Consider the following 18,604-nt stretch of genomic DNA (forward strand, 5'->3'; position numbering starts at 1 on the left):
CACCGGGCTGGATCATTTTGTTTTAAAGTATATTTAAGTTGTATCTAAAATATCATTAAGTCTTGGTTTTCTCATGATCTGTCACTGTTTACCAGGGATTTTTGCTGTCAAGAATTCTGTAAAGTGAAAAGTTAGAATTTGGAACAAATGTTACAAAGTTAGTCCTTGAGTTTAACATAAGTTTTTCTGAGCTTATATGAGTGTCTTCATAACTTTCATCATTTAACTTGGTGTTCAGTGTATGACCACAGGTAAAATGATGCTTTATTTTGTTACTGTTTTTGCTTCTAATTTCAATCTCAGGTGGCCTTAAAATTTTGGTTGACTGGCCAGGTGTGGTAGCTCACGCCACACCTGTAATCCCAGCACTTTGGGAGGCCAAGGCGGGTGGATCACTTTCAGTCAGGAGTTCGACACCAGCCTGGCCAACATGGTGAAATCCCATCTCTACTAAAAATACAAAAATTAGCTGGCCATGGTGGCAGGTGCCTGTAATCCCAGCTACCTGGGAGGCTGAGGCAGGAGAACCACTTGATCCCAGGAGATGGAGGTTTCTGTGAGCCGAGATCACGCCACCGCGCTCTGGCCTGGGTGACAGACGGAGACTCCATCTCAAAAAAAAAAGAAGAAAGAAAATCGGTTGACCAGTACTAACATAGCATAAACTAATGCATGTTTTAGTGGGATTTTTATTTTTTGAGATGGAGTCTTGCTCTGTTGCCCAGGTTGGAGTGCAGTGGCGCAATCTCTGCTCACTGCAAACTCTGCCTCCCGGGTTCAAGTGATTCTCCTGGCTCAGCCTCTGGAGTAGCTGGGACTACAGGTGCCCGCCATACCCGGCTAATTTTTTTCTATTTTTGTAGAAACGGGGTTTCACCATATTGGCCAGGCTGGTCTTGAACTCCTGACTTTGTGATCCGCCCACCTTGACCTATCAAAGTGCTAGGATTGACAGGCGTGAGCCACCATACCCTGCCAGATCAGTTTTGACAAATGCATATGTTGGTGTAACCTACATCCTTATTGAGATAAGGACTATTTGATTTTTTCTTTGTATGCACACACTGCTCGTCCTTGGTAAGTTCTAATCTGTGACAGTGTTAGTTTTATTTTATTTACTTATTTTTTAAGTCTGTCTTTTGGATTACAGCTAAGCATTATTTTTCTCCCCAGTCCCCAGTTAAGCATTATTTTGATGTTGGTTTTACTATAGATTAATAGTCTGTTTATCACCGTGAGGTACACTGTAGGATTTATCTGACAAAATTATCAGATGGTGGTTGTGTTGCAGGTGATGGTGGTGAGTATGGTATTCAGTGATCATTGATATCTTTACCTTGCTGTCCTTCGAAGAACTAGAATACTGCCTTTTTCTTGTCAGTGTGAGCAGTGGGGCATGTTACGGCCTTTTAATGGGGATTTTGGAAGTGCTGTACAAAAAGGTTTAGCTGAAGAGAGTACATTTCGATCCTCAACATAAACGGAAATGGAAAGAGCATTGTATTATGAGTCAGGGTTCTGCCTGTGATGCCGTCTAGCTTTGAACCTATTAATAGGATGAATTATATAATTTGTAAAGTCAGGTTTTACTTATAAAAGGGTTTTTGAAAGCCCAACAAGGCCTTAAGAGTTTTTTAATGCATAACATAAATTGATGGAATCAGTAGGACAAAAGATGCCTCTTGTTCTCTGATATAATGATTTGTTCTAACTTTAAGGTATAATTGCCTTTTAGTTATTCGTAATGTTGATAAGTACTTTTGAAATAAGGGAATAATTGGTTGAATTCAGTGTGGCTAAACATTCTTTTTTCCCTCTGCATGCAACAAAAAGAGTCCAATATTATCCAGGCATTGCATATGGTCTCAATTTAATCATTACATCAATCTTGTAAGTTGATGTTTCATATAAAGTATGTGAGTCAAAGTGGTTAATTTGCCTAAAGTCACGCAGCTAATGTGTGATTTGTTACAGGTCCTGCTGCATCTTTCAACTCTACCAGTGGTTCTCAAATTTTGCTGCAAATGGAATCAAATGGCAAACTTAAAAAAAAAAAGACACCTAATCCCTAACCACAAGTATTTTGATTTAATTAAATTGGGATATGATGTAGGTGTCATGATTTTTAAAAACTCCCCAGGTGATTTTGATATGTAACAATAATTATTAATCCCCAAAATATAATAATTAATAACAATTAATAATTTTTACTTTGCTACTTACGCCCATCAACTCCCATCTTTTCCTAGAACTACGACCTAATAAGGCTGTACTCTTTTCTCTTTTTTTTTTTTTCTCAAAGAGTTGGGTTCTTGCTAGGCCACCTGGGCCTGGAGTACAGTGGCTCAATCATAGTTTACTGCAGCCTTGAACTCCTGGGCTCCAGTGATCGTCCTATCTCAGCCTTCTAAGTAGCTGAGACTACAGGCATACACCACTACACTTGGCTAATTTTTATTTTTATTTTTTGGAAATAGAGTCTCATTGTGTTGCCCAGGCTGTAAGGCTGTGTTCTTAATTTATATACTTCCTCCTAGAATTAGGAGGTTAATTCAGGAAATCCTGTAATAGGCATCATGATACTGGAAAGTACACTATAATCCCATGTAATCAAATGGTTTGATTTCTGGAAAGTATCTAAAATCGATGTGTGAAACCATTTACCTCTTCACATGTTTCAGATGCATTCCTACAAGAATACATTCTAGAAACTCCTTGAGGGAGAGAACTGTCTTACTCATAGAGGTATCTTGTGTTTCTTATTGTGCTGAGTACAATAATGAAATTCTATTTTTATTATATAACTATATACATTTAATTTTTTTTTTTTTTTTTGAGACGGAGTTTTGCTCTTGTTGTCCAGGCTGGAGTGCAATGGCACAGTCTCGGCTCATTGCAACATCTGCCTCCTGGGTTCAAGTGATTCTCCTGCCGCAGCCTCCTGAGTAGCTGGGATTACGGGCATGCGCCACCACACCCGGCTAATTTCGTATTTTTAGTTGAGATGGGGTTTCTCCATGTTGGCCAGGCTGGTCTTGAACTCCTGGTCTCAAGTGATCCAGCTGCTTTGGCCTCCCAAAGTGCTAGGATTACAGGTGTGAGCCACTGTGCCCAGCCATTCACTGTTTATTTAGGTTGAGTTTGGTTTTGTGTTTGGCTGTTTGCCCTTGATTGAATTATTACCACCAAGCTCTACTTAACAGAAATCCGAGTGTTCCCATTTTTGAACCTCCATAATATTATTTTTTATTTCTCTTAGAGAAGGGAGTGTTGTTAGCTTCTACTCTTCATATGAGAGCTCTGATAGTTTGAGACTGTCTTGGTGAATTTAACATACAACACCTTGTACAGTACCTTGTAGAGAACAAACATTTCTTTCATTCAGTTGACATTCACATGAGGGTACCTACCCTGTGGCAGACACAGTGTAAGAAACTGGGCAGCCGGGCGCGGTGGCTCACGCCTGTAACCCCAGCACTTTGGGAGGCCAAGGCGGGCGGATCACCTGAGTTGGGGAGTTCAAGACCAGCCTGACCAACATGGAGAAACCCCATCTCTACTAAAAATACAAAATTAGCTGAGCGTGGTGGCACGTGCCTGTAATCCCAGCTACTAGGGAGGCTGAGGCGAGAGAATCGCCGAACCTGGGAGGCAGAGGTTGCGGTGAGCCGGGATTGCGCCATTGCACTCCAGCCTGGGCTATAAGAGTGAAACTCTGTCTAAAAAAAAAAAAAAAAAAAAACAACTGAGCACACTTCATTGAACAGACAATGATTTTGTGAGGCTTGCATTCTTTTGAGCATCTGCTGTGAGCCTGGCATATAATTGTGAATTTGTCTCCTCCTAAAAATTAGGAGGAAAGGTGTCTAAATCTCAAACTATGTGAGGACATGAATGTTTACTTAAAAGGGTAGCATATTGAGATGAGCCTCAAACAGTACTCTGAAACATTTGGAGATTGCCTTGGTTGGTTGCAATAGTAGGACCGTTAAGACTCTGTTCGTGTGAATCCTGATAAGTCAGCATTTTTCAAACCTCAGCTGTGTATAAATAATTACCACCTATAGAGTTTGTAAAAAATGCAGGTTACACTGCACTACCAACAGATTTTTGTTTGACCAATTCTGGAGTGGAGACCAAGAGTTGTTTTTTTTTGTTTCTTTGTTTTTTATTTGTTTTATTTTGTTTTATATAATTACCACAAGGAATTTCTACTAAAGACCAGAGAACCACACTGAGAAATTCTGTGCTGAGATTTTTGGCACTTCATTGTATCAAGCTGTTGAGTGTATTTAGTGAATTTTGCTGAGTGCTGTGGCTGTTGTAGGAAATGGTGTTGTCTTGGTTGCTGGCGAACTGTTTTTTGTTTGTTTTTCCGTAGAGACGGAGTCTCGCTCTGTTCCTCAGGCTTGGAGTGCAGTGGCGCCATCTCGGCTCACTGCAGCCTCTGCCTCCTGGGTTCAAGCGATTCTCCTGCCTCAACTCCCTGAGTAGCTGGAATTACAGGTGCCCGCCACTGCACCCGGCTAATTTTTGTACTTTGAATAAAGATGGCGTTTCACCATGTTGGCCAGGCTGGTCTCAAACTCCCGACCTCAAGTGATCCACCTGCCTCAGCCTTCCAAAGTTCTGAGATTACAGGCGTGAGCCACTGCGCCTGGCCGGGCAACTGCTTTTTGTAGTAAGAATAATAATCCCTTATTCTCCATTTTCATTTTCCCCTTTGCTGTGTGTTATGTTTCCAGCCCAGACCTTGTGTTGTTTCTTTTGTATTTGCTACTTAAAACAAACATTATATCAAACTTTGGAATGTTCATTGTTTTCTTTTTGTATTCATTTTCTCCACTAATGTAGATAATTTAGTTTTGCCTTTTTGTATAGTTTTCATCTACAGTTTCTTATCTAAAATACTTAGCTCTATCCATTTAAAGAGGATTTGCTAAGCAAATTAATTAATGAAAAGTAGGGGGAAGTGTTCCCTTCATCCAGTTATTTGTTCTCTTAGTATCTTCATACAGAAAACACTATCTGTAATACAAGTGCTAACTTACAGTGCAAAAATTACCCTAAAGAAAACCATTTGAGGCTGGGCGTGGTGGCTCACTACTGTAATCCCAGCACTTTGGGAGGCCGAGGCGGGCGGATCACCTGAGGTTGGTTGTTCGAGACCAGTCTGACCAACATGGAGAAGAAACCCCATATCTACTAAAAATACAAAATCAATCGGGTGTGGTGGTGCATGCCTGTAATACCAGCTAGTTGGGAGGCTGAGGCAGGACAATCACTTGAACCCAGGAGGCAGAGGTTGTGGTGAGCCGAGATCACGCCATTGTATTCCAGTCTGGGCAATGAGAGCAAAACTCCGTCTCAAAAAACAAACAAACAAAAAAAACCATTTGGTGGCTGGGCATGGTGGCTCACCCCTGTAATCTCAGCACTTTGGGAGGCTGAGGCAGGTAGATCACTTGAAGTCAGGAGTTCAAGACCAGCCCGCCCAACATGGCAAAACCCTATCTCTACTCAAAACACACAGAAAAATTAGCTGAGTGTGGCGGCATGTGCCTATAATCCCAGCTACTCAGGAGGCTGAGGCGGGAGAATCACCTGAACCTCGGAGGCAGAGGTTGCAGTGAGCCGAGATTATGCCAGTGCATTCCAGTCTGGGCAACAGAGTTACACTCCATTTCAAAGCAAAAACAAAGAAACAAAAAGAAAGCCATTTGGTCTCTTAACAGTGTATTAGGGAATATTTTGTAGGAGTATGTTTGATTTCTTTTTTTTTTCTGAAACTTTTTAATGTACATGTTATCCCTTTTTGAGGGGTGGAGGTAAGTCACTTGAGCCTTAAGAATTTGAGGTTTGAATTAGGGAGTTAGGAAGGGGTGCCAATTTTAATATTTTACAAGTATGGTGGATGATAATGGCTTTGGACATGTTGAAATTAAGGTGAATGGCATATCCTGTGTTTTACTCTTGTGTAGTTAAGTTAGCAGCAAATACAGAACTGAGCCTAGGCCAGGGAATTGGGACTGGGGTTAGATCTAAGCAAGATCAGCATATAAGTGATAGTGGAGAAAGTAAATTGAGAGGTGAGGACTCAGGAGAAGAAATTTGGAATTAATACAGGAGGAGGAGAGTCAGGATAATGGGCTGTTGAAGTTAAAGAAAGTAAGTTTTTAGATAATTTGTATCCAAGAAGTAGGAAAGAAATGAGACTTAAAGGATTTGGGATTTGGCTGTGTTAGAGCTCTGTACACAACAGGTGCTCAGTAAAGTAACTTGTCTCAATGGTAGGGTCTGAGGATAATCTGAAGAGGGAGTAAGTATATAGAATTGAAAGGATAAGCAGAGGCCATATTTAGGAATTTTTTAATGTATGAAACTCTTGCTTTTTTTGTAGGTAAAGGGCCTTTTTTTTTGGGCGGGGGGAGACATGGTCTCACTGTCACCCAGGATGGAGTGCAGTGGCTAGCCTTAACCTCCTAGGCTCAAGTGATCCTCCTGCCTCAGCCTCCTGGGGACTACAGGCACACGCCACCACCCCTGGCTAATATTTTGTTTTTTATAGAGAGACCGGGGTCTGTCTTTGGCCTAGGCTAATCTCCAGGCTCCTGAGCTCCAGTGATCCTCCCACCTTGACCTCCCAAAGTGTTGGGATTACATATGTGAGCTATCGCATGGCTCCTTTAGTTTTTATAACAGAGCAATGACACAGTAAAACCGTAGAGGGGTAACTGGAACTAGGAGAATATTTAATAAGCTAATACAATAATACAGACATCTTTCAAAATTTAGCCCCGGTGCTAACATTTCTAGGAAGCCACCTTCTTTTTTTTTTTTTTTTTTTTTTTTGGAGTCAGAGTCTCGCTGTCTGGCCAGGCTGGAGTGCAATGGCACCATCTCAGCTCACTGCAACCCCCACCTCCCAGGTTAAAGTAATTCTCCTGCCTCAGCCTCCAGAGAGTAGCTGGGACTACAGGCGCACGCCACCATGCCCAGCTAATTTTTGTATTTTTAGCAGAGACGGGATTTCACCGTGTTGGCCAGGATGGTCTCAATCTCTTGACCTTGTGATCTGCCTGCCTTGGCCTCCCAAAGTGCTGGGATTACAGGCCTGAGCCACCATGCCCAACCAGAAGCCTTCTTTTTTTATCTTGTAAATAAATTGCTTCTTCCTGTATTTTGTATTTATGGTCGCCTTTATATTGCACTTGTCATTTACCAGTTCTTCAACAGCTTTATTGATATAATTTACCCACATAAAGGTTAACCTAGCTGGATGCGGTGGCTCAAGCCTGTAATCCCAGCACTTTGGGAGGCCGAGACAGGCGGATCACGAGGTCAGGAGATCGAGATCTGGCTCGATCCTGGCTAACCCGGTGAAACCCCGTCTCTACTAAAAAAATACAAAAAACTAGCCGGGCGAGGTGGCGGGCACCTATAGTCCCAGCTACTCGGGAGGCTGAGGCAGGAGAATGGCGTGAACCCGAAAGGCGGAGCTTGCAGTGAGCTGAGATCCGGCCACTGCACTCCAGTTTGGGCGACAGAGCGAGCCTCCGTCTCAAAAAAAAAAAAAAAATTAACCTATTTAGGGTGTACAGTTTGTTTCTTAGTATATGTACAAAGTTGTACAACCACTACTATAATTCAAATTTAGAATATTTTCCTCATCCCAAAAAGAAATCTTGAACCCATTGTCAGTCACTCCATTTCCCGTCAGCCCTAGGCAACTACTAATCTACTTTTATATATTTGCCTATTAGAAAACTTTTGATCAAGCTTTTGTAATTTGTATTATGAAGACTATAAGTACATTTTCCACTTCCTGGTGAAAAAGTGTATTTTAACATTGGTACCTCCCTGGACCTTCCAGTTCTCCACATGCTGGCCCTCAATACCATCACTATCAATGTTGGAGCAGTGATGACAAGAGCTGACAAAAGTTAGGTCATTTGTGATTTTTTTTTTTTTTTTTTTTTGCAACTACATCCTAGCTCAGTTATTTGTGATCTTTGAAATAACACTTTGGGTATTATGGGGAAAATAACTATGTTAATGGGAACCAAGAAAAAATAAGAGTAAGATGCAAATATAAACCAGGTTTTCAAAAAATTACCTGAAGAAGAAAATAAGGTCATCTTACACACTGTACCAACCTAAAATGTCACTTAGTTTTTTGTGAGCACCAGACTTCAGCCTGATGCCAATCCTCCCCTTTACCTGGCTCTCTTCCATCTATCCTTTAAGAATCAACCTTACTTCTTCAGAGAAACTTTCCCTGATGCCTCCCTTAAAAAAATAGATTGGATCCCCATAATTTGTGCCCCCACAATAGCACTCTTCTCTCCTTCATCATGGTATTTATCCCCCTTCCCCACTATAAGCCACAAAAGCAGCAATTATTTAGTTTTGTCTAGTTAGCTACTCTAAATATTGAATGGATAAGTGAATAGTAGCTTTGATACTGAACAGTGATAAAGTTTTTTGTTTTGTGTTTTTATAATTTTTGGAGTTAAGGAACATCTACATAACTTTGAAGGCAAAGGGCAAGGAACAAAGGTGGAGAATATGAAAATGTACCATAATTCAAGCATCCTAGGGGTAATGTTGTAAGCAAAGGATTAGTAGTAACAAGGCGGCAAGAAGAGAGAAAACAAATCTTCTTAGTTGCCTACGTTATTGCTGAGCAAAACATACATGATTTTCAAATATTAGATCTTATTCTATGGGCTATTTATCTCAAAAGTTGGTTTGGAACAGGGGCTCTTAACCTGGTTCATAACCATATCCACCCCCCATGAGATCTATGTATTTAGACAGGTAAGGAAATTTACATTTTTATTTTCATGAGCCTCTCACTCAAATCTAGTATTTCTTTTTGATTTTAAGTGTAAGTAGGAAACCTCATGAGTTTTAGCAGAACCTTTGACTTTGTCACCAATATAAATCACTGATTTTGGGGTGGGGGTGGACGGAGTTTTGCTCTTATCGCCCAGGCTGGAGTGCAATGGCATGATCTTGGCTCGCTGCAACTCCCCCCTCCCAGGTTCAAGTGATTCTCCTTAGCCTCCCAAGTAGCTGGGATTATAGGTGCCCACCGCCATGCCCGGCTAATATTTACATTTTTAATAGAGATGGGGTTTCACCATGTTGGCCAGGCTGGTCTCAAACTCCTGACCTCAGGTGATCCATCTGCCTCAGCCTCCCAAAGTGCTGCAATTACAGGTGTGAGCCACTGCATCCAGCTAGAAATCGCAGATTTTTTTTTTTTTTTAAGACTGTCTCGCTCTGTCGTCCAGGCTGGAGTGCAATGGCATGATCTCAGCGTGAGCCACCGCGCCCGGCTGAAATCACAGATATTGTTATATCACATTATTGTTGCAGGTATCTTAAAATATGGTTTACAATTCATTACTACATCAAAATTAGAGCATTTGTTAGACCTGCTCCTATATTTAATGCATTAATAAGGAGAGTGTGGGGCTGGGCACCGTGGCTAACACCAGTAATTCCAGCATTTTAGAAGGCCAAGGTGGGCAGATCACATGAGACCAGTAGTTCGAGATTAGCCTGGCCAACATGGTGAAACCCTGTCTCTACTAAAAATACAAAAATCAGCCAGGAGTGGTGGCATATGCCTGTAATCCCAGCAGGTGGATGCGGCATGAGAATCTCTTGAACCTGGGAGGCAGAGATCGTAGTGAAGCAAGATCACACCATTGTACTCCAGCCTGGGTGACACAGCGAGATCCTGTCTCAAAAAATAATAATAATGAGAGCGTGTATATTACTATATCCCAAATTGCTTTTTTTTGTTTTTTTGAGATGGGGTCTTGCTATGTCGCCCAAACTGGAGTGCAGTGGTACAAGTTCGGCTCACTGCAATCTGCAATCTCTGCCTCCTGAGTAGCTGGGATTACAGGCCCCTGCCAGCATGTGTGGCTAATTTTTTTTTTTTTTAAAGTAGAGACAGGGTTTTGCCATGTTGGCTAGGCTGGTCTTGAGCTCCTGACCTCAAGTGATCCTCCCACCTTGGCCTCCCAGAGTGCTGGGATTACAGGCTTGAGCCACTGAACCTGGCTCAAAATTGATTTTTTTTTTTTTTGTTTTTTTTTTTTTTTTTTTTTTTTTTTTTTGAGACAGAGTTTTGTTCTTGTTGCCCAGGCTGGAGTGCAATGGTGTGATCTTGGCTTACTGCAGCCTCCGCCTCCCGGGTTCAAGCGATTCTCCTGCCTCAGCCTTCCAAGTTGCTGGATTACAGGAATGCTAATTTTGTATTTTTATTAGAGATAGGATTTCTCCATGTTTGTCAGGCTGGTCTCGAATTCCCGACCTCAGGTGATCCACCCGCCTTGGCCTCCCAAAGTGCTGGGATTACAGGCATGAGCCACCGTGCCTGGCCCCAAAATTGATTTTTTAGAAGTAATTTTATGCTAGTTCAATTTCGATATAATTTATTTTCTTTATAATGCCTTGTATTTTATGCATTTAAAACATTATTCTGAGAAGAGATGTATGGTGAGAAGAAGTATCTGTGGTTTTGAGAATATATCTGTATATAATGAATGGCAAATAGCTGTTAAGAATGGCATACACAAATATGAGTGTATAGGAAAAATAAAAGGATTTTAGAGAAAAGGGAACAGAGTAGCTGGAACTGTTGTTTTTTTTTTTTTTTTGGTTTGTTGGTTTTTTCTTTTTTTAAAACGGAGTCTTGCTTTGTCATTCAGGCTGGAGTGCAATGGTGAGATCTCAGTTCATGGCAACCTCTGCTGCCTGGGTTCAAGCAATTCTCCTGTCTCAGTCTCCTGAGTAGCTGGTACTATAGGTGCCCACCACCATGCCCGGTTAATTTTTGTATTTTTAGTAGAAATCGGGTTTCACCATATTGGTCAGACTGGTCACGAACTCCTGACCTCATGATCTGCCGGCCTCAGCTTCCCAAAGTGCTAGGATTACAGGCGTGAGCCACCGCCCTCGGCCTAAGTAGCTGGAACTGTTAGCAATAGTATCCTAAAGAGACAATTTGAGCTAGTTCTTACAGTTCAGCAAGATCTTGCTAGGCCAAATTCCTTTTCTGCTCCCATAAAAAGGAGCATAAAGGTTGGATGATGATGGGCTGACAAGTGACTAAGTTTGAGAGACAGTATCTTCAGGATATCTTGTAGGTGCTATTAAAATTGGATATATTATAGCTCTGATTCAGTGTTGATACTTTTTAATTGTTCACTGAAGACTCTGACATTAATAACCGAAAGATTGGAAAATGACTTTTTACTTCTATAATTGGCTTATTTGAATTAGGGATAAATAGATGCTTCCTGATGACTTCACTTTGAGTGCAGGGAGTGTTTCTGCATTTCTTGTTTTGTTTTCCTTATCTGCCAAATCAGGCATTCCCTAGACTGTTACAGCTTCTAATGTGAGTTTTCATTATTTTACTCAGCAAATGTTTTGAGCATTTCTTGTGTATGCTGGGAATACAGGATTGTGAACAAGACAGATATAATGACTACCCCTAATTAAGTTGATAGTCTGAAGGGGAAGATTAAATTTTTTTTTTACTGTTATTTTTGTCCTAGTCATGGTGATGGAACTAACATATATTTGGGTACTTTAAAGTGCATATTACAATAATCACACTAATTTATTCTGGAATATTCTAGGTTTCATAGTAATACTTAAATATTTTATATGAAAATATGTATTTTTTTTCCTCAAATACTCCCATTTTCATGAAGAGATTTTTCAGAAGAAGTAAACCCCTAGCTTGAAATCTCCGGCTATAGTATAACACTTCCTAACTGGTAACCATGTCATTGTCATTCCTTCCCCTACTCCTCCATTTCCATATTGTATACTGATGCCAAGGCTAATAAATACTGATTTTTAATTACATCTCAGCCACAAACTGTAGTAATAGTTCTCCCAGTTATTTACAGCATGTAAAGCTCATAAGCCTTGCACTGAAGAACCTATACTACAGCTCCTATGTATCTGCCACCTTGACTCTTCCCTTTATGACAGCCCATGCTCCAAAATGATTTGCCCCTGCCTGGTAAGCCCTCTTCTGCCTTGTTTATCAAAACACTGTTAATCCTTCAGGATCTGACTGGTAGCAGACTATTTTCCTAAAACATCTTTAGAAAGATTTAGTTCTCACTGATCTTTTGTGTGAATTGTGTTAGCATTTTTTGTCAGCCTCATTGACTTTTGCATGTATTGTCTTACATTTGTGCTTTTGTGTATGTCTTAATTTTAAATTGGATTTAATTTGGATATGCATTTAGAGGAAAGAACATAAGAGCAGAGAGATAGACCTTGTCTTCTCTTGGCATCATCTTCAGACCTTAGATACTTTTATTATGCTGTAAGTAAGTAATGATGGTTGTATAAATTATGAACTCATTCTTCAGCCTACTTTTAGGTAACACTGAAGTCTAAAGGTATAGATTTGAAACAAATGGAAAATGAGATCGCTGAACATTTTGTCTTTTAAAATTATTATTATTTTACTTTCACCCATTAAATTACTTGATTTTTTAAAATGTTTTGTGACTATTAGGAAGAATAAAGTCCAAATCAATTGGAGTACTTTTTTTAGTCTCATAAATACCTGAGTACCTGCAATATGCACATAACTTTACCACTGTACACTTAGTAGCAACACATCTTGTACTTAAAAATGTCTAAAGGTAAGACCTGTGGTTTCTAGTTTGAAGGCCTAGAAAGTAGAGAATAAGAGTAAGGTTTTTGTGTTGGTGTTTGAGACTATAAACTTAAATGGCCTCAGAGAATCAGGTTAGTGCTTTTTCATTACTCAGGTTCTGTGAAAAGACTATTCAAATAAAAATAAAGCTGTAAGCTCTATCCTACCAGGTATAGAGACAAACACCAAAGTAACAGTAGATGAATATTGTCAAGGGGTTAAGACTGTGGATACAAGCAATAGTTAATGGCTTTGGGGATTCTAGGAAATAGGAGACCAATGTGGGATTGTGACATAAGGAAGGTTTCTTTGGCATCTGGGTTTTAAGGTTGGGATTGAAGGTAGAGAAAAGCTCTCAGAATAGACGTAGGAAGCATGGAGGTGAAGGTAGAAACTAAGAATAAGTAAGATTGGAATACGCAGAACACCACTTCTTATTCTGAATCTGTGTGTGATAATGTCTGAATGAGTTAGTCCAGATGGAAAAGCACAGATGGAGGGTGTGACGTGCTAGCTTTAGAGAATTAAGTTATATATTCCTTGAGACCAAAGGAAGTGTGAAAGATGCAAACACCTGTCTCTTAGCTTTAAGGAGTTATAGTACCAGTCCATAGAAAAGAAAGTCCTAGTTGTTTTAGAACTGCATGGTTGCTCCACAAGGAAAAATGCCTTTGAAATGCTTATTTTTTTTTTAGCTATTTTCAGTGAAGTATTTAATCCTCCTGACTTTGAGAATAGTGAATATGTCTTGTGTTCATAAATTTAAGCAAGGGTTAAGAGTGCGCAATAATGTGTGTGTGTTTTAAGTGTGCTTCTCAATTCATCTAATTCTTCCCAGTTTCTAATTATTAAGGGAGTCAGAGGCTTACATGCAGGTGATTTTGTTAGAGGCTTACTTTGCAGATGATTTCTTTATGAAATCATGTTAATTGCATGAAAATATAAAGTCTGAATTTGTGCCTTTTACATTACAGGTTTGTGTTTGGGCTTAGATGGATGGTTATAACATTTGCTTATTTTTTGTAGTTTTACATCTGAGCCATCAGTGGAAACCTGTCTAGAGCTGAGACGTGGTCTTATAAATAAGAGTTGATTTATGCCTTCCCTTTTGCCAATTTGACTTTTTGTGCCTTTTTACTTCCTTAGCTCTTTCTGGATTTGGTGTTCTCTTTTCTTAAAAGCCTAGATAAATTTAGATTTATATTAAACAAGTGTTGAATGTTTATAATGGTAGGTCTGTGACAGCTCTCTAGTCCAGATTTGCCTATCACATAAAAAGGAAGAGGGAAAATAACAGAAGAAAATAAAATGAGGAAAAGAGAAAGGAGAACACAGCTTATTTGCTTTATCACTTACCTTTTAATACTGTTACTTATGTGTTACCCAGAGCATCACTGTGAGCTTCTTTCAAGTAAATGTTTTCAGCGAATGTGAAAGGTGTTGAATTCCCATAGGGAGAATAAAGAGTGGAAGAGGGAAAATAACAGCAGCTTTAGGACACTGTTTTAAGCAATATGGACAAAACTGTCTCTTCTGGCTGGGTGCAGTGGCTCACACCTGTAATCCCAGCACTTTGGGAGGCCGAGAGGTGGATCACCTGGGGTCAGGAATTCAAGACCAGCCTGGCCAACAATGTGAAACCCTGTCTCTACTAAAAATACAAAAAATAGCTGGGTGTGGTGGCAGGTGCCTATAATCCCAGCTGCTTGGGAGGCAGAGGTTGCAGTGAGCCAAGATCGCACCACTACACTCCAGCCTGGGGGACAGAGCGAGAGACTCTCAAAAAAAAAAAAAAAAAAACTGGCTCTTTTGCTATCACGTTGACACATTTGTTTCCTAGCTAGTGGGCAAGACCTCTAGAATGTTAAGCAGACACTCTTCCCTTACTGGATTATCTTTTTCTGCAAAGAGGATGTGGAAATGGATTTGATTTTTGTGTGCTTGACAGTTATCCACGTGTCAGGTTTGGGAAGTAGTTCTCAAGAACAATTGAAACAAAAGTCGTAGGAAGGAACTGAACTTTTTGGCTTATAATCCTCTTAGGATCTCTTACTCTCAACATAAGATTCCAGGGAGCATATTTATTATACCTGACTATGAGACCTAGCTGAATAGGTCTGAAATTAAAGCTATCTGATTTGAAGCTTCCCCTCTGCCCTTTCTCAGGTGCTAAGCCTGAAATTTCTGTAGTTTTGGTAGATGCCATCAAGGGTTAATGGGTGCCCAGGACCACTAGTTAGAATAGACTATTTTCTTAAAGAAGAAACACAAGAGTAGCACATCTGTATAGTTATCATTGCATTTTCTAGAAAAATATTATTAAAAGATTAAATCCTCATACTCTAGTTGTAATATTGATTTTCTTGAATCATTGGCATTTATCAGCAAAGCAAGAAATGGCACTAAACAGTTTCCTACTTGACTGATACTTGTTATAATTTTGACACAGATTTTAGTTTATTTAAAAAGCTGGTGAGGTACAGTGGTTCAACCTGTAATATCAGTGCTTTGGGAGGCTGAGGCAGGAGGATCTCTTGAGCCCAGAAGTTAGAGACTAGCCTGGGCAACATAGGGAGACTCTGCCTTTACATGAAATTTAAAAGACCCTGCCTCTACCAAAAACGTTTTAAAAATTTAGCTGGGCATGATGACACGTCTATCGTCCCAGCTACTTGGGAAGCTGAAATAGGAGGATTGCTTGAGATCAGAAGGTCAAAGGCTGCAGTGAGTGATTGCGCCACTGCACCCCAGCCTGGCAACAGAGCGAGACCCTGTCTAAAAATAAATGAATAAATAAATAAATAGATAAATAAGGAGGAAGGAAGGAAAAGAAAGAAAAGCCTGTTCTCCCCTTTTGAATATTTTTAAAACATAAGCTTTCCAGATATGGTAAATTTTGGTGTTGGTTCTTTTCAGAGTTAACAAAAAAATGACTCCAGTTTAAGCTTTAAAATAACTTTTAAACAAAATAAGTATTACCCAATTTTCCTAGCAGAATTTGATATCTAGAAAAGTTTGAAAGAAAATGATAGTGCTTCTTTTTTTTTTTCTTTTTCTTTTTCTTTTTTTTTTTTTTTTTGAGATTGAGTCTCGCTCTGTCGCCCAGGCTGGAGTGCAGTGGCCGGATCTCAGCTCACAGCAAGCTCCGCCTCCCGGGTTCACGCCATTCTCCTGCCTCAGCCTCCCGAGTAGCTGGGACTACAGGCGCCCGCCACCTCGCCCGGCTAGTTTTTTTTGTATTTTTTAGTAGAGACGGGGTTTCACCGTGTTAGCCAGGATGGTCTCGATCTCCTGACCTCGTGATCCGCCCGTCTCGGCCTCCCAAAGTACTGGGATTACAGGCTTGAGCCACCGCGCCCGGCCGATAGTGCTTCTTTTAAGGAAAGTACTCTTACCAGAATCATGGGTATCAAAATTTGAAATAATTTATTGCAGTGATTTATAATAAAAGGATTGCAGTCCTTGGGATAAATGAAATTGGCAATTGATACTTCTTGAGTTATTAGGGACACATTGTATACAGTAATACAGCCCAGGATAATTAAAACATGATTCCAGTTAAAAGCAAATAAATGTCATTACTTTGTTATACAGGTTATTTTCTGTGATCTGAAACTAAGCAAAATATGACTCCCTTTTAATAAGGACAAGTAGTTATTGATTAAATGCAGTTTGGTAGGAACTGGGATTGGAGTTCAGATAAAAGGAATCTTTGCTTTCTGAAACATTTTGGAATGACTGATAGAGTCATCTTCATTTCTTCTGTTACAAAGTAAATTCAGGTGAGATTAAGGAATTTGCTAAAGGCCACAGGAATCAGTGGCCAGTGGGTATAAAATCCAGCTGCCCTGGTAACAGGAGATTTTAAGGCTACTATGCATGTCCTATCTATATAGGAGAAGAGTTGCATGACATTCTCATTACCCTTGTTTTGTCTTGGGCCTTGTAGTTAATTAGTGAGTTCGTCTCCCGAGTAGGGGAACAGTTGCCTTAAATAATACCTAGTCAGAGAAAGGAAACTATCTTATTCTTAGGGTTGATGATATTAAGTGATAACTTTTTGTAATATCCTCTCTTCTCCTTTTGTTTCGTTAGGTGGTATGGTCAGGAAAAAGACTACAATGTACTAGTCATGGATCTTCTGGGACCTAGCCTCGAAGACCTCTTCAATTTCTGTTCAAGAAGGTTCACAATGAAAACTGTACTTATGTTAGCTGACCAGGTATGTGAAATTTTGATTAGAATATAAACTGAGAATAGTACTGTTGACTGGGATTTCATTATATATAAATCAGAGTATTAAAATCTTGTGTGTCACTATTTAACCTTAGCATAGGCAGAAAAAAAAAATAATGTAATTTGTAGATATTTTCCTATGGGAATAAGACAAAAACTGGAATTTTGGTTTCTTACTCATCTATAGTCTAGTAGTTTTCAGTCTGCTCCTTCAGATGACGTTTTAGTGTCAAATATAGCAGGTTATTGTAAGATTTTGTTTGGAGAAAGAGTTTAGAGTGTATGTATGCATGTAATTGTAGATAAATGTATGTTGACATTTTGGTTAAATTAAGCAAAATTGAATATTATGTATTATGTGTGGGACTCTTAGAAGAGCTATATTTTTGAGGATAAAAAGGTCCTGAAGTAATTTAAGGAATAATTTTTTAACCAGGTAGATGCTGCTTGTTGTAATGGATTCTCAACCATTTGTATTACTTAAGACCTAGGAAATTTTGAAGATGTCATGAATTAGATTGATGCATTGGCTGTAGGTTAGATTAAATGGTTTTTACAGGCAAAGTTTGGATATTTCGATCTTAAGAAATGAGAAAGATAGAGTAAGGAACAAACTTTAAGGGAAAAGATAATACATTAAGATAATAATTGGTAAATATCAAGAAATGTATAATTTTTTATTTTGATCAATATTTGTTGCCTTTAAGGGCAGGAAAATGTTGGAAATGCTTCAAGTTAAATTCGGTGTGCTTATAGAAATACTATGAAGAGAATGACATTTAAAAATATAGATTGGATGTCATAAAGTATAATGAGATAAACAGAATTGGTATTTGAAGTGGAATTTTAGTAAGTTTGTAAATTCAGAAGGATGAAGAGAAGTAGGTTAATGGGCACAAAAATACAGTTAGGAGGAATAAGTTCTAGTATTACATAGTATAGTAGGGAACTGATAGTTAACAATAGCTTATCGTTTATTTCAAAAATAGCTAGAAGAGTAGAATTGTAATGTTCCCAACACAAAATACAAATGTTTGAAGTAATGAATATTCCAACTACCCTGATTGGATCATTACACATTGTATACATGTATCAAAATATCACACACACCCCATAAATGTATACAACTAGTATAGATCAATGACAAATAATTCAAAGGATTAGAAAGTAGTACCCATTTTATGTAATCAGCGCCTGATACTCCCCAAGCTTCTTAACCTTAAAAGTACTGAGTGGCTCAAGCAAATGTGAGCAAATTGTGATATTTGTGGCCCAAAACAAACTCAAGCATTAAAAGGTTAAAAGTGGCCCGGCATACTGGCTCTCGCCTGTAATCTGGCACTTTGGGAGACTGAGACAGGAGGATCTCTTGAGCCCAGGAGTTCCAGGCTACAGTGATCTGTAGTAATGCCACTGCACTCCAGCCTGAGCGATAGAGCCAAGACCCTATCTCTTTTAAGTTAACAGCCTTTAGTATCGGCCGGGCTTGGTGGCTCACGCCTATAGTCCCAGCACATTGAGAGGCCAAGACCAGTAGATCACCTGAGGTCAGGAGTTCGAGACCAGCCTGGTCAACATGGTGAAACCCATCTCTACTAAAAGTACAAAAATTAGCTGAGCATGGTGGCTCATGCCTGTAATCCCAGCTACGCGGGAGGC

At 39.6% G+C, this 18,604-nt stretch overlaps 1 protein-coding gene across 8 annotated transcripts in view; it reads left to right on the forward strand.

Annotated features, from left to right (window-relative positions):
- CSNK1A1 (casein kinase 1 alpha 1) overlaps nucleotides 1–18,604 on the forward strand; it is a 56,871-nt gene that overhangs the window by 9,793 nt on the left and 28,474 nt on the right. For all 8 annotated transcript variants that reach the window (XM_017875815.1, XM_017875811.1, XM_017875814.1 and 5 more), the window contains exon 3: nucleotides 16,805–16,931. In XM_017875815.1, coding sequence (XP_017731304.1) covers nucleotides 16,805–16,931 — 127 coding nt within the window. The remainder of the gene's footprint in view (nucleotides 1–16,804; nucleotides 16,932–18,604) is intronic.

This window comes from Rhinopithecus bieti, unplaced genomic scaffold (genome assembly GCF_001698545.2).
Source record: "Rhinopithecus bieti isolate Rb0 unplaced genomic scaffold, ASM169854v2 scaffold_7673, whole genome shotgun sequence".
Lineage (NCBI taxonomy): Eukaryota > Metazoa > Chordata > Mammalia > Primates > Cercopithecidae > Rhinopithecus > Rhinopithecus bieti.